The 19,748-nt window shown below is 46.6% G+C and overlaps 1 protein-coding gene across 9 annotated transcripts in view; it reads left to right on the plus strand.

Moving 5' to 3' along the window:
- The window catches only part of IFT122 (intraflagellar transport 122), a 71,437-nt gene that overhangs the window by 32,806 nt on the left and 18,883 nt on the right, over positions 1-19,748 (plus strand). For 7 of the 9 annotated variants that reach the window (XM_026501410.4, XM_026501411.4, XM_057311952.1 and 4 more), the window contains 6 exons: positions 202-366; positions 2,496-2,693; positions 7,377-7,517; positions 10,956-11,009; positions 14,717-14,878; positions 19,001-19,167. In XM_026501410.4, coding sequence (XP_026357195.1) covers positions 202-366; positions 2,496-2,693; positions 7,377-7,517; positions 10,956-11,009; positions 14,717-14,878; positions 19,001-19,167 — 887 coding nt within the window. The remainder of the gene's footprint in view (positions 1-201; positions 367-2,495; positions 2,694-7,376; positions 7,518-10,955; positions 11,010-14,716; positions 14,879-19,000; positions 19,168-19,748) is intronic. The other 2 variants (XM_057311953.1, XM_057311955.1) reach the window with 1 other exon arrangement.

Raw genomic sequence — 19,748 nt, forward strand, 5'->3', positions numbered from 1 at the left:
AACCTCGATGAACCACACTTCTGGTCTCCTGAGGATAAGCCTCCACTCTCGTTCTTTTGATAAGTCCTTTTCTCTGCATGGAGCCTCTGTTGAAGTTAGTGGGAGTTGTTCTTTAGAACACATGGGATTCCAACAGCCTGGCACAGTTCCAGGGTCTTGTTGCCATGGTGACTCACACTTTTTTCTCTGAAATTTCGCCAGATCCTAAAGATCTTTGTGGACAATCTCTTTGCCATTGTCCTGCTGAAGCAGGCCACAGCGGTGCGCTGCTTGGACATGAGTGCTTCCCGTAACAAGCTGGCCGTGGTGGATGAAAACGACACGTGCCTGGTGTATGACATCCACACCAAGGAGTTGCTTTTTCAGGTAAAATCCCAGTGAGTTTCTAGGACATGGTCCTTTGACTCCTTCTCTAGCTTCCCAGTCCCTGCAGGAGGTGCTCACCCTTTGGTTCCCAGGCAGGTCTCTGGGAAGAGCAGTGACGTGTAGGGGTGTAGGCTTTGAGCAGGGGCACAGAGCCCAAGAAGCCCCAGGGCACAGCCCACTCCTCCCACACAGGAGCTGTAGGAGCTGGGTAAGCCTCTCTGAACTTTGCTTTCCTCAAAGGTATGATGGGCAAGTAACACCTTTCTTTCTGTGAACAGTGAATGAATAATAGTAAATCTAAGTGGGGCACTTGGTAGGCTCTCAGTGCATTGGTTAATGTGAGGATGATTCTTTTGCAAAAGTGCTTCTTGCCAGTTGGAGGTCTGCCTGTATCTATAAGTGACCGAAGACACAGTCAAGAAATAGGACCAGTTTTGTCATCTGAAAGAAGGGAAAGGATGAGGGAAGGGATCTCCATTCCAGTTACCTCACAAGGATGCTGTAAGAGCCAACAAAATGTGAACTGTTGTAGGAGATAAGCATTGTTTACACACCATTTGGTCCTATGGCTGGTAGAAGTGTGTCACTGGAGAAAAGAGCCCAAAGGCTTCATGCCCAGCTCCTGGCTGGCTTTCTGCCATACTCAGCGCCACTTTTTGCCTCTTTAGGACTTTGTAAAAGGTCAGGACCCATTTGCCTGGAGCAAGCTCCCCCCGAAGCTGAAACTTCCCCTGTCTTGCTTTCTCAGCCACAACAGGTCTCCCAGTGCCCTTCTCAGGGCTCCTCTTTGTCCTTGGGAGTAGAATCAGCAGGGCAGAGGGGTGCTGGAGTCTAGGGAGCTGCCTCAGTCAGTTGGAAGGGGCTACCTGGCTACTGCTAGCCCGAGGTGAGTCCAGTAAATAACAACTTGCTTACATCTCTATCAAGGCAGAGTGGTTAAGGGGGAAAAAAGAGCACAGGTTTTGTCTGTAGACAGACCTGGGCTCCAGTCCTGCCTTCACCACTTACTGTATGATAGCCAGCAAGTCAGTACAGTTCTCTGAGGCTAAATTTCTCCTTACCCCTGAAATGGAACTAGCAAATGCCCCCTCGCAGAATTGCTATAGGACTAAACAAGATACCATACTACCTAGCTCAGTTCCTGGTACAAAACAGGACCCTAACTGTTAACTTCTCTCCGCAGCCTCAAAACCACCTCCTGTAGGTAGGTTAGCAGGCCCCCAGCTGTGAATCTGTGCCTGAACCTAGAAGCATATAGGAATGTAAGGGCTTATGTCCTTCCCTGTCCCCACTGAGGGTCTGTAGTAGGCTAGGGAAGGTAATTCTCAGACCTTGCCAGGAGACATAACATTCCCAGCTGTCTTTTTCTTCTCTCTGCTGCCCCTGCCCCCTGCAAATGAAAACAGCTATATTGTTTTTTTCTCACTGTAAAAGTAATTCATGCTCATTATAAAAGAGTCAGACATTGTAAAAGATTCTAGGCAGAAAGGTATGAACATCTGCTAGTCCCTGGGGCTCCAGAGCTAAGCAGAAAACTTTGAGAGGAGGTAGGGGGCAAGGGGTGTCTCCCAGGGTGACTGTATTTCTACAGTGTGAGAATTTTAAATGCAGAGACAATATATTATTTTTAATATAAAAAATAACACTTTTTGTCTTATTATAAAAAAAACAGTAGATGTTCATGACCAAAAGAAAATTTCAGGCAAACAAAAAACATAGAAAATAAAAAGCACCCACAATTCCACCTATCCCGAAACAATCACTGTTAATTCTTTGGAACGTATCCCTTTTAAATCTTCTATACATAGCTGTGTATACCCATTTTCTAACAGAAGTAAAGCCAGTTTGCTCATTTTCTCACTGTGTAACGATTACTATTTGGGATAATTTTTTTTTTCAAAAGTAATGCTTGCTTGTTAAAAACAGTTCTAACATAAACAAGTGCATAGAGGATTTTGCCTCTGTGCTTCTAGCCTTTTCTTCTGGTTCCCTTTTCCTCGCTTTCCCCCCATCTCACTGTTAGCAGTTTAATGTGCCTCAGGCTTTAAAAAGAGTGCTTGACTGAGTGCAGGAATGGTACCTAAGGCCAGGGTGGTTGTCACAGGGTCCTCACTATCCCTGTCCCTCAGGAACCAAATGCCAACAGTGTGGCCTGGAATACCCAGTGTGAGGACATGCTCTGCTTCTCGGGAGGAGGCTACCTCAACATCAAAGCCAGTACCTTCCCTGTGCACCAGCAGAAGCTACAGGGCTTCGTGGTGGGCTACAATGGCTCCAAGATCTTCTGCCTCCATGTCTTCTCCATGTCGGCTGTGGAGGTGCCACAGGTAACTGGGGTGCTTGTCAGCTCTCAGCAGTGAGTGGCAGGCCAAGACCAGGAAAGCCAGGCCCCTCACTGATGCATTGGGTTGGGGGATGGATGGTGAGGGGAGAGGGAAGAGAGATGAATTGCATTATGGTGTCATGGAAGGTACTCTGGACTAGAACCTGAAACCCTCTCTCCACCTGTACAACCCGTGTGTCTTTGGGCAAACAGCTCCACCTCATTGAGCCTCCATTTCTTTCTGGTCCCCCTTTCCTGTTTGGGACAGGGAGGGTATTCAGGGTTGTCTGTCTTCAGACAGAGTGTGTTTCACTGAGAGCCCCTGCATGGGGCAGAGTGGAGTAAGCCAGCAAAGCTGGGAGTCCAGCAGGGTGTACGCACATATGCAGATGGGGGAGGGTGTGAGAGAAAGAGATTATAGGTGGAATGGGGAGGGGGCCTGAGGTCTTGAGAGCCAAGAAGGGAACATGGGACTATCTGCACAAGTCCCTCAAATTAGGAGGCCAGAACAGAAAGGGAGGCATGGAGCCACAAATGGGGGAGGGCAGAAACACAGACAGGAGGGCAGAGATTGGCTACCCAAGTCAGGGCTGGCCTAATCCCAGCTGTCCCAGCTGCCTGTCTGCTCCCCAAGTGAATCATGCTTACTGTAGAACTGCCTTAAAGACAAGCACGAAGGAGAGACTTAGCCCTCAGAATCCCATCCTCAAGAGGGAATCAGTTTTAAACATTTTAGAACATACTCACCCAGGCCTTTTCTGTATGTATATGTAATATATGCGAATATAATATAAGTACACAATTTTATGTGAACATTTTAAACAAAAGTGGAATCTACTGTAAATATTGTTTTGTGACTTTTATCTATAAATATTGCTCCTATAAATGAAACCTCAGATTTACTATACTTCCTTTACTGAACGTGGACCACAAATAAGAGAGATTTTTAATAACTGTCCTTTATTACTATCTTCCAATTTAACCTAACATTTACATATTGCAGACCCATCACTTTGTGTGAATTATTGGCTGTCAACTAGCAGTGTGGCTTTTTCTCTCAGCAATCTACTGGAAGCATGGCTCCACATCGATAAATGTACTTTGCTAGCATTTTAAAAATACTAAGATGACTGTAGATTGACCTGTAGTTGTAAGAAATTATACGGAGATCCATCGTACAACTTGCCTGGCTTCCCCACTGGTAACAGTTTACAGAACTACAGTGCAAATGTATTATCTGTGTAAGTTCATGTGGCTACCACCACCAACCCATGAGATCTCTGACACTGGGTTGTCCTTTTATTATAACCACACCCACCTCCCTGCTGTCCCCACCCCCACATTGTTTTTAATGACTGCTTTTTATCCTATCACATAGCTGTTCCACAATTGACTCAACCAGTACCTGTCGTTCGACATTTACGCTGCTTACAGCTTTTTTGCTATCGTAGATAGCATCCTTCTTGCCAAGTCTTTGTACCTATCCCACCTTAGCTCCTTGGTGTGAATTCCTTGAAGTGAAATTGCTGGATAAAAGGCCATGTACATTTGACAGATTTTTAGACACATTTCTAGCTTGCCCTTCAGCAAAGCTACATCCATCTTATGTTCCTTCCACACACTTGCCTTACTCTCCCTAGCTCGGCTTCCTTTTTCTGGGTAAGGGTGGAGGCCATCAAACCATTTTATTGAGGAGCTTCAAGAGGAGGGTCACAGGGCTGGCAGGACAGTGAAATCCTGTGTCCTCAGCCCAGCCAGGATCTCCCCCACCTTCATAGTCACCAAAAGCCTGACTTGGCTTCTTGTAAAGGGTGGGACTGGGGTCCGCTTCTTCCTTGAAGCTGATGGTACTTTTTACTCCTTGTGCAGAAATTATTAGTGCCTGACACAGAGCAATTATTCAATAAATGTTAGTGGAATTCAGACCTGAGGAAAAGGAATAAGGAAGAAGGAAAGGAGAGAGGTAGGTGGAAGTGGCAGCAGGAGGAGGGGCAAGAACAGCCCCTTCTGGACTGTTTCCTTGTAGTCCTCATCTGCTCCCCATCCCAAACCCATGCGCCACATCCACCAGAAATCCAATCTTCCTTAATCGTGCCAAACAGGCTATGCTGATTAAAAGTTTTTCTCCCAAGACTGCCATCCTGACCTCAAAGATAAATGCAGTTTGCTGCTCCCTGACTTTGGCTGACCAAGAGGAGCCGGAGGGACAGCCTGGGGCTTCCTCTGCCAAGCCCTTAAAATTCAGAAGCCAGAGTCCCCGTCTAGTCCCCCGCAGCCCCCATGGCTTCACCAAGGCCATCCTGCTGATGCAGCAGGTCAGAACTGCCAAGGGTTAGAAGAGGCAGCCTCAAGACAAAGGCTATTTATCTGTTGCCTCTGCCTCCAGCCATCCTGTGGTTTTGGCCTAGAGAGGAGAGAGAGAGAGCATCAGACCCACTCTGGGGATTTCTGGTTTCCTTTCGAAATTTACATCATCTTGTGCAAGAACTGGTTTGTCAGGGCTGCCAAGTAGGGCGGCAAGCCCTAGTCAGGCTTCTCAGGGCGGGTGGTGACTTCATGCTTGGAATGCAACAGTGAGATAAAGTAGAACTCAGAGGGCATTTGTTCAGTTAGGATATTTTTAAAACTCCCACTCTCAGATTGTGCCTCCCAAACAAGCCCAAATGTTAACTATTCATCGTATCCTTGATTCTCATATGCCTGTCCAAGTCCCTGTTCCAGCCTTGTGGGGCATTCAGCATGGCAAGAAGCTATGCAGTTTAGGGGAAAGAGCACTGGCTTTGAGTTCTGACTCTGAACCAGCTGTGATCTTGAGCAACTCCTTTCACTCTCTGGGGACTCACTTCTTTTTTGTGCAGTTAAATATACCTATCTTTCAGGTTTTGTCTGGCCCAATTCCTATTGTTATTAGCCATCTTAAAGCAGCAAACACTACAAAACAGAACTACATTGGAACGGGGTGCTCACTAAAGGAGTTTAGAAAGGAAAGCTCATTGTGCATGGGGAGTTTGAGAAAGCTTCCAGGAGGTGGTGACACTTGATCTGAGCCCTGAAAGGTCGGGGAAGGCAGAGAGGAGCAGGGAGGTTGTTTCAGACACGGGGAATGTTGGGGGTCGGCACAAGTCTGGAGAGTTGGGGAGATGGCAAGGAGCTGGTGCTGAGAAAGTACAGTGGAGGTACTGAGCATGTCTTTTGTTTGCCCCTGGTAGCCTGTGAGCTGGGCAGGGCATCTAAACAGAAGTTAATCAGTTTAGCCAAAAAAAAAAGCACACAGCTAGAATGTGGCTGAGCTAGGCCTGGGTTCTGGCGCAGCTGCTCCCATCCATACCCTGCTACCCCGCTAAAGGGAAGATAGGTAGGTGGAATAGTACAGGAGAAAAGATGAGCACTCCGAAGCAGCCACACCTTGCTATCAGAGAGCAGAATGGCTTAAAAAAGAAGAAAAGAATCCTTTAACTTGAAAGCTAAAAAACGAGGCAGGAAAGTTCAAAGATAAAGGCCCCAAATGGAGAAAACAGCCCTTCCAGCTTCACATTTGGGAACTATTAGCATGAGTGAGGTATGGCTGATTGATCTCTATTGCCCGGGAGAGATTCAGTTCCTTTCAGCATGCTGGCCTAAAACAAGGGTAGGGCCTTTCGTTATTCAAGACACCAGACGCAGCTCAGACTTATTCTCCTGTATGCACACATACACATCTCCTGTACGCACACACACACATACCCCATACCCAGGAGCCAGGGAAGTGCTCAGAACCTGGGTTCAGCTCACCCCAGGCTCAAGCCCCAGGTCTTCCCTGTGCCACTTCTGTGTCCTCAGACCATTTTATCAGGGACTGATAATAACCTGCAACACAGACCTGTTGGGACAGATCCAAAAGCACCATGTAAACCTAAGAAGAGAAGTTATTAGGAACCATTCACAGGTGTCACAGTGAGCCAGCCCCATCTGGAAGGAGGGACAGCAGGAAGGGGGGACAGCAGGAAGGTTCCCAGCTCTAGGGAACTCAGACAGATGTGCTTTCTGAGTAACCTGGAGCAAATCACTTAGGTTTCTTGGATACTATGGTTTCTCAGCCCTCTTTGTAAGAGGCCATCCCAGACCCCTTCCTCACAGTAATGTTGTTCCTTACTCTAGCAAACATAGACTGAGGGCCTGCTGGGAGAGGTAAGTACAACCCCACCACTACCCTCAGGTTATGCCCAGACTTGTGGGGGAGACAGGCTTGTAATTACAGCACAACTGAGATCTGGATAAAGGGCAGAGGAAGCTCAGACTCCTTTCCTTGAGGGGTCAGTGAAGACTTTCTAGAAGAGGTGACATTTTTAACCGGGCCTTCAGAGCCAAATAGGTACTTTCCAGAGGGTGAGGAGGAGCAAGGGCATTCTAGACAAGGGTGATATCTTGTGATAAAGCAGACCTGGAGGTGGGGAAAGCTGGTGGTAGAGGGAAGGACAGGCAAGAAGTTTGTGCTGCTAAACACTATGTTTTGGCTATGAAAGGGGGTGGCGACCGGAAGGCACGTGGGGTGTGTGGGGTGACAAGAATACTGATTAATCTTTATAGTGTTGCTCTGTGGGCATTTGTTATAAGTCAGTGGCACACATCTGGAGTCAGGCTTTGTATGACTCTGATTTTTTCCATTGCTTTGAAAACAATCTTCTTTCCTTTTGATGAAATCCTGTAGTCTGCTCCGATGTACCAGTACCTGGATAGGAAAATGTTCAAAGAAGCCTACCAGATTGCTTGCTTGGGAGTGACAGACACTGACTGGCGTGAGCTGGCTATGGAAGCTTTAGAAGGATTAGAGTTTGAAACAGCAAAGAAGGTAAGCATCTAGTCAGCCTGAGCTGGAATCTGGCCCTTAGAGGATCCCTTGAGGAGGCAGAAGGGACTCCAGGTGACATACGAAGAGGCAGATGCATACTGTAGTGAGCTGTGGAGATAGATTGGCCTGGGTTCAGATCTCAGCTCAGCTACCTCTTGAATCTGGGCAGGTAACTCAATTCTGAGGTTGCTCATTTATAAAATTAGGGTGATGATTGGCCCCATCCTCACAAAGTTCGAAGGGTCTAATGTGGTAATGTCTGTAAAGCCTGATACAGGAGAAACATCTGATAGATTCTAGCTGTCACCTGTATCAGCTATCATTATGTAAAGCACCTAGCTGAAAGCGTGGCACATAATAGGGATGCAATAAAGGGTAGCTTTTATTATTGGTATGAGCATGTATTGGTATTAGCCATTTATTACACAGTGCTGTTTGTCTTTGTACCCTGCTAGGTATGGCCAAAGAGATGGTCAAGCTCTCGGATTCTGACAGCAGTGTCACTCCCCACATACCTTCATGGCTTCGATCGTGGTGTCATTTCCTGGCCAGTATATTAAAACTACAGAAACTGGCTGACAACATTTGACCCCTTGCCACGCATCAGAAAAAGCCCAGCTCTTAGTGGGTTTTCATCTAGAACCTGAGGTGGAGGAAAGGAATGGCCTTCAACTCTCTTTCCCCTACTTCTCCCTTCCCTCTTTATCTTCCCATAGCCAATTAATCATATACTCATTTGCTTATATTACTGAGCATGCAGGGAAGGCATCACAGGAGTATGTGATGCCCACCCTATGCTAGGTCAAGACTTGTAGGCATGAAAGGTGAGAGGAACCAAGGCCAGATACCAGCTCTGCTGTATATTGGCTGGATGACCCCATGCCAGCCGCTTCTCTCATAGATTCTATCCTCCTATGTCTGCAGTGGGGATGGTGAAAATGCTAACTGCCCTGCCTTCCTGACACAGGGTCATTAGGCTTAACTACCACGTTGTAAAAGGGCTCCCAGAACTAGCAATGGTTATACAAATGCTAGCTGTTATTAAAACAAGTAAAATTGCTGTTATTTAATGATATTTTTATATCAATTAAGTGTCAGAAAACTGGTAATAGAGGAGGGCTTTAAGAATTCAGAGGTGGGAGGAAACATTCTCATGGAGGGAGCTTCCCTCTCCTGCCCCCTCCCCCCCAAAATGTCAGGAGGGATGAAGAATAACAAAGTATTCCTAGACTAAGTTTTCTTTGTTTTCAGCCTGGAATGAAATTTAAAGTTTTTCTTAGAGATTGTCGTCTCCTCACACCCAAGAACTAAACACCTACCTCAGCTTAGTTCAGCCAACATGGGGTTGGGTACTCAGCAAATGTTTGAATGGATCAAAACAAAATTGGAATAACCCTTCATTTGTTTAACACTAACTTCCAGCCTGTATTCCCCAAACACTCCCTGAGAAAAAAAATTATTGTATTAAGGCCACAAGATTTTGACATAGACTAGAGCTAGATCATTTTTATCCAAATTCCGAATCCCCAGCCTTTCTTTTTCTGCTTTGCTGTCACTCAGGCACACGGGAGGTATAGGGTGGTTCCAGCAATAAACTGGTGTCCCCACTAGATGGCAGTGGAGAGCTGCTTACCACCTGGGACCGCTGTGGCGAGCTTAACTGCAGCTGCTTCCCTGTTCCCACACTTCCTCTGCTGAGGTTATTCACGGGCCTCGTGACTCTGACCACTCCGACCAGGGCACCCCTGACTCTGCAGAATGTGTGAGGGTCGAAGGAACTCAGAAACAGATTTCTCAAAGTGGCAAATCCTAGAATCCGAGCAGAGCAGAACTAGAAAGAACTTGGAGAAGGCATTGCTAGTTTGCCCCTTTCCGTAAGGCAGACATTGGGAGCCTGGAGGCAGGGAAGAGGTAGGTTCAGGGCCCCTCAGCTGTAAAATCTCAGAGCTAGGACTGACACCTAGAATGTTCCTTTCCTTTCTGCCCCTTTGCCAGACATTCCAGGTTTTCCCCTTTCCTTTTGCTTTAAGGAAGCCCAGATCTAGAAGATAGCTTATAAGACCTCTAGCAAGGAACACAGGTACTCTTAGCCTTCCTTTGCTCATGTGATGCCTACCTTACCCTTTCAAGGAATTCCTCTTCAGGAATACCCATTTGCCAGGTTCCTACTCTGTGATGCTCTTCATAATCCTGCCTCTGCCACTGCCTGTCTCAGACAGTGAATTGGTGTTCTTCAGGGTATCTAGTTCATACCGGCATAGCTCTTAGCTCATGGAGATTCAATGATCTGTTTAATCTACCTGCTTCCCCTTTGAGAACATGGGCCCCTGAATGGGGAGGGAGACAGGACATATTCACCTCTGGAACACTAGTCCCCTGACAGGATGGCTGGCCCTGCAGGATGAAAAGATGAAGTCACATTGTGGTCCTCTGTGAGGCAGCCAGAAGCCAGATGACTGGCTCATTTCCCCGAGTCTTTTGGGGATGGTGGATGTCATGCAGCGAAGTTGAGACTGCAAGTGGTCAGGGTGGTTCTTCTGCATTTCATATTCAAGGACTCCTGGGCCTGCTGCCTCCTCTAGGTGTGTGTCAGCCCATTTCAAATGGGACCTTGTAAAGCAGCACACCTGCGTAGAAACATTGACAGCAAAGCCACATGAAGATCAGGCTGACATGGTGGGTTATAGTCCTCTAAATCCCTTGCAGAATCAGAAAGCACCAAAGGAGACTTAGCTAACACCAATCTTCCTGAGGAAGGCTGCCTAGAAACTTCTAGGAGCCCATGGGTTAAAGTCTTTGGCTTTTCTTTGAGTCCAAGGCTAGAGCTACACTTTTAGGATTTACGTAAGAGTTTGCCTTCCAGGGACTTGGAGTGATTTATTCCCTAACCTCCCCCTCCCTTCCAGAAACCATCTTTATTTCTTCTCAGCTTTCCCCTCCTTCTCTTCCTCTGTGCTGGTACTGTGAGCTCTGGGTGCCTTGTATTTATGCACTGTTGGTAAGCATAGCTGTCTCCTGCTTTCCATCCTAGTCACCAAGATGTATAGCAGTCTCTCCTCAGTCAGTACATCTTCCCCACTCCCACTCCGATGACACTGCCTCAGAGTATCAGACCGCCCTGTTCTTCTCTTCTGCATAGAGATTCCTCCAAGCGGGCACCATCACAGACTGCAGTATCATAGTTTTGTTTTACCTAATCCCAAAGTGATTGATGCAGCCAGGACTTCTTTGCTGTTCTTTGTGTGGACTAATCCCAGGATAAAGCCGTGCCTCACTGGGTGGTATAACCCTCCTGAACACATGGCGATTAATCAATGCTTGCTTCTTTTCCCTCCTTACTGGCTCACTTTCTAAAGCTGACTTCCCACCCCCAGCCAATCACCCACTTTTGAAGCCCAGAAGGCAGCTGATTTCATTCTTTTATTTCTTCCTCTGTAGGCCTTCACCAGAGTACAAGACCTCCGATATTTAGAGCTCATCAACAGCATTGAGGTAAAAGACAAAATGTTCTGCCTTCTTAAGAAAGCACAGACTCACTGTCAGTGGCTTATAGGGAGCTCTTCTAGCAGACGAGAAGGCACATAAACAGAGCCCACTGGTGTCTGGGTATTTGGACCACAGCGTTGCTCTGGGGGTACAAAGGCCGTGGGGCTGGGAGACAGCACATGGGAGCAAGGAGTGCAGTCTCTCACTTGGTAGTGGGGTGAGGCGAGGCAGGTGGGTCCCTAATCTCTCTGAGTTTTGGTTTCTATGTCTGAATCGGGTTGATTTCCTAGGGTTGCCAGGAGGATTAAATAGGTTCTCAGTAACTGGTTTTCATCCCTACAGTGGTTGTTAGGTGGTTACCATCCTCTAGGGCACCAAAAGTGTGCCAGTGTAGGAAGCATTTCCCAAATGCACATGATCTGCTCCCCACCCACAGCAGTGGCACCTGGGGAGGGAGCCATGTGGGCTGGGGTGGGCTGGGGTGGGCTAAAGAGGCAGGTTCTGTGGGCACCATTTGCTGGGTAACTGTAGACAATACTCTTAATTCCTGTGACTCTCTGTAAAAAGGCGTACATATTTTTTCTCCTGAACAGATTTATTGTGAGGCTGAGGGAATGTGAGATACATTTGAATTCCCATATGGAAGCGGGGAGGAAATCAGCAAATGTCTTGTCCCTGCAATTCAGTTCAGAATAATAAACACCTGTCATGGGCCAAACCTTGTGCTGAGCCCCATGGGCAAAGAGCTGAGTGGAAGACAGGCCTGCAGGAGTTCACAGACTGCTCAGCTGAATAATAGTTGCCACTCGTTGAGTGCCTGCTCTGTGTCCCATGCATGATCAGTGTGCACACTACAGCTGACCTCAGAACAACATGGGTTTGAACTGCACAGGTCCACCTATACATGGATTGTTTTTGATAAATACAGCAGTACTGTAAATGTATTTTCTATGTGATTTTCTTTTTTCTTTTTTTTTTAAGATTTTATTTATTTACTTGACAGAGAGAGAGAGCATGCAAGCAGGGAGAGTGGCAGGCAGAGGGAGAGGGAGAAGCAGGTCCCCCGCAGAGCAGGGAGCTCAATATGGGACTTCATCCCAGGACCCTGGGATCATGACCTGAGCTGAAGGCAGACACTTAACCAACTGAGCCACCCAGGTGCCCTATATGATTTTCTTAATAATATTCTTGGGGCGCCTGGCTGGCTCAGTCAGTAGAGCATGTGACCCTTGATCATGGGGTTGTGAGTTCGAGCCCCACGTTGGGTATAGAGATTACTTAAAAATATAATCTTTAAAAAATATATCTTCTTTTCTCTAGCTTACTTTATTGTAGGAATACAGTATATAATACATGCAACACATGAAATCTGTATTAATCAGCTGTTTATGTTATCAGTAAGGCTTCTAGTCGACAGTAGTCTATTAGTAGTTAAATTTTGGGGAGTCCAAAGTTATGCCTCGATTTTCAACTGTGTGGGGGTCAGTGCCTCTAACACTCATGTTGCTCAAGGGTCAACTGTATTTTAAATCCTCACACTGACTTAATGAAGCGCAAATACTGTTGTTGTTCCTGTTTGATAAATAAAATAATGAAATTAAGGCTCAGAAAGGCTATGTCACGTCCCCAAGGGTCCATAGGCAAAAGCTTGGTTGGAACTCAAAGCCAGTTCTGTCTAATTCTCAAGCTCAAGCTATCTTTATTCGAGGCCATATTGCCATCTAAGAAGTTGCTTCTGATGCACACCCTCCCCACCCACCCCCTCCCCAGTACTTTCGTAGGAAGCATCTGTATCTTCTGTTGCTTACTTATGTGCATGTGTGAAGAGCCATCTAGTAATGCCCAGTACTGCTTACCCTCAGGGGCTGGCATTTGGGAATCCACTGCTCTGGATCAAGGGGCCTTAACCTGAAACCATGGATCATGTTCTCTATGCAAAAGTAACTGACCTCTGTGAGGACCACCTCTCACCATTTATCATGACTTAACTGAGTTCCTGTCTTACTGTCTCTTCTAGTGTGCTATGAGCTGGGCAGTTGGTTAAACTTGTAAGAATTGCCCTTTGAAAAAAAACAAATTGCTTTCAAATGATGATCCATTTTGGCTGCTCTGAGGCCTTCGTAGCTTGCTTCTGGGCATTTGGCATTATTCCAGAGAACCAGGGTTCTTTGCTAGGCTCCTTTGGGATAGGGGAGATATAACCATACTGATGACAGGAGAAAGAGAATCTGCCCCTATGGCTACGTACATACTGAATCTATGTAAATCATTTCTACTGATCATGGTGATATTCTGTGGCCTAGGCCTAAATTCCATGCCTAGTAAAACCTGTTTTTTTAATCTCACTGCTAGATTTTGATTCACTCCCTACAATTAGGAGTTAGTTTGACTGATTAGCCTAAACTATGTATAGGGTTTTTTGTTGTTGTTGTTGTTATGTTTTTTGGGGTTTTCTTGGTTTTTAAAAATTATTTCTGTCAGTGGGAAAGCATGTTGCCTCCAGCTGTTAAAACTTCACCAGCTTGTCTGGGAGTTTGATTCAGTGTCTCATCTTCCTCCACTGTGATACACTTGCTAGAAAACAAGCAAAAGGAAACTGCTGGGGAGAGATTGGGTGCTATTGAGTGTTTACAAATACTTGAGCTGTAGACTAATGAATGTTCCCTAACATGGAAGGAAGGAATATGCCAGTTACTTCTCTTCACCTTCAGTGCTGCTCATTGTGTGTGTGTGTGTGTGTGTGTGTGTGTGTGTGTGTGTGTGCGTGCGCAGGTATATTGTTGGGGACTGTCACTTGTTTCCGGAGGTGGTATCCTATGGTACAAAGAGCATCTGGAGTCAGACAGACTGAGTCCAAATGCCAGCTCTGTATGAGCCTGACCCGCCCCTCTTCTGAATCTCAGCTTCCCTCAGTGTGAGGGTGGTACTACTTGGGTGGTACCACTTACCCTTGGGTCCTTGTGGCAAGTGCATACCCGGCACCTAGTGGATGCTGAGCATGTGACTCACCTTCTCATTAGAGACAGGGACGTACGAAGACTCATTATCCTGTTTTATTGGTCTCTTTTCTTGGGAAAAGACCCTAAACTTGTATCATAAATGGGTCACAGCTCGGCTAAACCAGGCCTTGGGACTTGGGAGATCTTAGGGGCTTGGGGGCCACCAAGAAGTGGGTAATATACACCATCGTAGGGGTGCCTGGGTGGCTCAGTTGGTTAAGTGTCCAACTTCTGATTCAGCTCAGGTCACGATCTCATGGGTAGTGAGATCGAGCCCTGCATCTGGCTCTGTGCTCAGTGGAGAGTCTACCTGAGATTTTCTCTCTTTCCCTCTGCCTCCCCCCACTTGCATGCATGCATGCTCTTGCTCTCTAAAATAAATAAATAAATCTTTAAAAAAAAATACACAGCATCCTAACTATACAGTTGTTTCCTTGGAAGAATATACAAGAAAGCAGCCCTAAGGAATTTCCACTAAACAAACAAAAGTTTGCATTACTTTTGATCTTCACTCATCTGGGAAAAAAAATCTGCTTTTGTTGTCAAGCATTCCCACCAGAAACCTAGGTGAGAGACACAACAGCCCAGGAGCCAAGTGGAGGTTCCAGTAGAAAGGCCCAGGGGCTTAACTTGAAATAGCAACATCTAACCTTTGTAAAGGCTGCTTCCTGCCATGGCTGCAGGGGCTATTTCCTGTGCTTCTAATTTTTCCAGGAGAGGAAGAAGCGGGGAGAGACCAACAATGACCTGTTTCTGGCAGATGTGTTTTCCTACCAGGGGAAGTTCCACGAAGCTGCCAAACTGTACAAGAGGAGTGGGCACGAGAACCTCGCACTTGACATGTACACTGACCTCCGCATGTTTGAGTATGCCAAGGTAATCCAGCCACATCCTGGGCCCAAGCTGCAACATGGAACCCACCAGTGTTCTGACACTGTGCTGCCCAAGATGTTTACCCCAAGAAGTGATACAGATGGAAAATAGCAACTGCCCTATTAGAAAAGGTTTAGACAAACTGGCAAACCGAGGAACCATCAATGGCTACTGGTTCAAGCTGACCTAAAACTCACCTTTTAGGCTCATCAAAGGGACAAGAGTATGACAGTTCAGACCTTTGTCAGTGACAGAGCTGCATGGACTTTCTGAAGAGTGAGCCTGAACCCACATGGTCCCTTCATTAAGTGTTCAGGGTTCAGGGCTTTAGGTCTTTCTCCCACAAATTCTGTCAAATCTTTGTAGAAGCCACTGAGAATCAGTGTTCTCAGGCACGAGCTGGTTCTACCATTGTTATACATGACAATATGGTTCACTTCAGCCAAGGTTTCCTAAGTGTCAGCTCTCTGATTGGTACTGGGCTTTATACTGGGCTTTGGAGACACCATGACCGAGTTCCTGCCCTCCAATACTAGCTCAGTGTGCTTCCTGTCACCCCGGGGGTGCATCTGTATGCACATGATGGTGGAGATTCCCCTTGCATTTGCAGGTCCTTTGTTAAGGTTAGTCCCCAGCTGGTCTGGGTACATGACAGGGGTCTTCCTAGAGCAGGCTCCTGATGGTTTGTGTGAGAACAAGTCCCACTGGGGAGCCCAGGCCATCAAGCCATTTGTAGTTCAGCCTAATGCAAGGTGAAAAGAGCCTTGGGTGCTCTGAGCAACCAGGCTCTTCCTTCCGCAGAGATGCCTTTGTTAACCTGCCTTTCCCGGTACTGTCAGGATAGGCTTCAGAATGTTATTAAGTGAGTCATCAGCCACAACCAATTAGTGGCTATTAATGGTAATTATCTAGTTCACAAGATCAAGATGGAAAATCTTCCCCATTTTTTTTCTCCTTTTTTGTTCCTGAAGATGGCTATGCTCTTTTATCCTTCACCTGTGAGATCCTGGGGCTGAAGGTTGCATCTCAGTGACTGTGATATGGCCCAGGGGTTTCTGGTCATCAATATCTGAATAAGCACCTTGGTGCTAGCCTGTCTCTTCACCTTGATGGTTCCTTCACCCCATCCCCCAGATCCGAGTGCTTGAGGTTCCCCCGCTTTGTGTTCTTCCACTTTTTTACCTTTTCTTTATACTCCCACCACACACACACACACACACACACACATACACACACACACACACACAATTTAACATTGCATTCATACTGAGAACAGCTAAATCGGTGTGTCTTTTTCTGGGGATAACAACATTTAAGCTGAGGACAAAACCTTAACTAAAGGATTGAATCCCTAGGGGTAGAATTTAGGCATTAGGAACAGCAGGATGTGGTTGTTCCTGGAATCTCTGAAGCCTCCCACTAGGCAGCCGTGGTGCTCACCTTGGCATTTGGAGAGCCGGTGTGAGTCCTGGTCTTTCCTGTGGGTCCTTCCTGGTCTTCACTTTGTTAGCCTCCATTTTCTTCTCAGAGGGTAACATAGCTACAGCTCAGCTCAGTTCTGAGAATTGCACAAAATAATGTATGAGGAAGCCTTTTGCAAAGGCCAAACCATAGAAAGGCTGGGAAAATGAGAGGACTAAATGTGACCACAGAGTGGCTATTCTTCAGGCCTCTCCCCAGCCAGCCCCACTCCTCTCCCTACACTGAGGCCCCTCCTCACACCTCCGGTGGGCTTTGTGCACCCACCATCTCCCATCCAGAAATGCAGCCCACTTACACACTCCATCTGGTCTGCCTCTCTATGAAGGTAAATATTCTGGGGGTTGTTTTGGTTTTAGTTTTTGATCACAATTCCAAGTAGGTTGGTTCTGTTTCAATCCCCCCCAATAGTCTGATTTTGAGGAAATGTGTACATACACATTATGTTGGGGGGCAGGGGGGGGGATACAGTGCTTATTAACATGGCATGTTTTTGTTTACTTGAAAATTGCTTCCCAAGATTCAATCTGGTTTTCGGAAAATTTTTAAATTACATTCCCACGTACAAATAAATTGTATGCTTTCCGGATAAGTGACATGTTTATATGGTGATAAAGGGAATTATAATGCTCTTAACTCTTATGTAGTATGTCCTTATCAAAATCACCAAGCATGAGAACACTGTTTAGTCTCATTCATCACTCAGCACAGCCTCTTTCTGTCCACTCCAGGACACAGTCTTTGCCATGGCCCCAGATAACATGTAAATTAGCTTCATGGAACCAAAGAACCTTTGAAAACCCAGTTTGCTGAGCCTTGAAGGAATCATTTAGACTCAGCTTCAATTAGGTCAGAGCTCCCTGAGCTGGACTGTTGGGCTGGAGGTGGCTCCTTCAAGCCTGTGAGCTGTGTGTCTGGCTGGTCTCCTTGTTGATGACCCAAATCTATGGCTTGCTCATGGCCTCTGATCCTTCTCACTACAGTCACCCCGAGTCCACTGAGCACTCACTTTGAAGGACATTTCTGTTCTCTTATGATGCCTGTTTTCTCCAGCTGTTAATCTCATTTAACCAACCAGGTTAGTAGAGTTTCCGGCTTTGTGCTGGCATAAACAGTACATGTTGTACTAGTTGCCAAGAGTAAAGGCTGTGTCTGTAACAGCCCAAACTAGGCATCTTCAGATTGTGAGTATATGCTTTCCAAGCTTCTTCCCATGTGTGAACTCCAGAGAGACCAGAGGCCAGCGAGATGGGCCTGTCTTTTATTGGATCCTCAGCATCAGGGTAAATGATGCCCTTTCCTCCCCTTACAGCAGTTGGTTGTCTTAGGCCAATCTAATATATTATTTTAGGGGCTACACAATTACCCTGAAAGCAAATGGAAAGAAAGAGAGCTAATTGTTCAAGTGGGTTTTTAGCATACATTGACTGTACTTTCCTGACAAATGAGTGCTAATCTTGGGGAAAGGAATGCTTTTTTTATACTTTGTGAGGTTGACACAGTGCACTCTCTGCAGGGTACATTATTCCTAAGACAAACCACTTCTTACTAGTAATGCACATCTGGGCTCTGAGCACTCTCAATTTCCCTTTTTGAAAAGCCCCACCTTTAAAAATGTCAGCACTACAACTGCCTCAACTATGGCGAACTCCCATGTATATATTTGGGGTAATTATATCCTGAAAAGAGGTGATTTTCTGAGGCTGTTTCTCACACATTCCAGGGCTAACCCAGGGAAGCTGGGCATGGGCTTTCAGAAGCCCCCTATTATGGTTGAAGAACATCTCTTCCTTCCCAGGTTCTCTCTAGGCCTCTTCCTCCCATCTCACCTCCCCCATGGCCTCCTACTGCCCCTATCTCTACAGACCTGATATCAGAACACGGTTTGATATCATCCAGTTGAAAAGTACCTAGCCAAGAACACTTGTGCTCCTTATCTGCTCTAGGCACATAATGCGGGGAGAAGCCAACGGGATGATGCCCTAAGTTCAGGCAACAGAATGTGAACAGAATCAGAAAACAGATGTGACCAGTACTTCTTGTGTGGTGGTAATTGAGGAGAGGACTCAGAGGGGCTCCCCGAGAACTCTGTACGTCATTTTGTCCATTTAGGTTTATGGGACCACATGCTTACCCTCACTCTGAGGCATGTGATATCATCTCTATTATCTGAATAAAGATTGTAAGTGTGGATATTGGAAATTAGGCAACCAGGTTGTAGAGTCACTGTATGTGAACAGTCACACATATATCCGACTCTATATGAGAGAGACAGAGAGACAAAGTAACCTGATCATAAAACCTCAGCACTGCAGTTTGTGTACAGTACTCCAAAGAGTCCGGAAAGTACTATTTAGCCGAAGAACAAATGTCTGTTAGTGGGAGGGGCAGGAAACGTTCAGGGCCATAGTCCTTGACACTGTCCCATACTCCCGAGGAGCACCTGTGGGGCAGCCTATGAGCACTCCTGCCTGACACCTGGGACTGCCCCCCAGTCAGCCATGCAGGGATGGGCTCACGCCTGCATCCTGATTGCCTGCTTCAGCCAAACAGAGCCCTTCCTTGCTCCAGCTTTCGATAGCCTGACGTAATGCTGGCAGCAGGAAGTTCTAATCCGGAGTGTTTTTGTTTGTTGTGCTTCCTCAGGATTTCCTTGGATCTGGAGACCCCAAAGAAACAAAGATGCTAATCACCAAACAGGCTGACTGGGCTAGAAATATCAACGAGCCTAAAGCCGCCGTGGAGATGTACATCTCAGCAGGAGAGCACGTCAAGGCCATAGAGATCAGCGGCGACCATGGCTGGGTTGACACGTGGGTTTTCAGTCCCTGCCCCAAGAAGCATTTGGCAGCATGTCATGTCATGTCAGCTCTTGGTTTTGACTGACAAGGGAAAAAATAGTTTCCCTAAATATATGATCCAAATGTAATAGTGACTAGGTTTTTGGGAGACACAGACATTGAGCAAGGCAGTCACTGCCTTTGAGGAGCTTAGTGAATCCCTAGGGAAAGGGTCAGGTGTGGGGGAGGAGTAGGGGCAGACACCCAGGCGTTAGAGCTGCCATTCACTGAGCCTTCCCTAGGAGCCGGGCACTGCGATATCTTGCAGGCATTTGATTCTCCCCCACACCCTAAGCTGTGGTGTTTCCATGCCCAGCTTCCAAATGAGGAAACCAAGGTTTAAGGACCACGTGATCACACAAGGCAAAACAGCTGGGAAACCATGGAGATCATCTTCAGACTGACCTGGCTGATTTCAGTGCCCCTAGCATGTGTAATGGTAGGAATCAAAAAAGAACAAGAACACTTCTAAAGCAAACCAGGGAAGGAGACAAGAATTTTCACGGGAGGAACCATGGATGTGGTCTTTGTGTGAAGGGCCTTGAATTAAGAGG

This window comes from Ursus arctos, unplaced genomic scaffold, assembly GCF_023065955.2.
Source record: "Ursus arctos isolate Adak ecotype North America unplaced genomic scaffold, UrsArc2.0 scaffold_14, whole genome shotgun sequence".
In the NCBI taxonomy this organism is placed as follows: Eukaryota; Metazoa; Chordata; class Mammalia; order Carnivora; family Ursidae; genus Ursus; species Ursus arctos.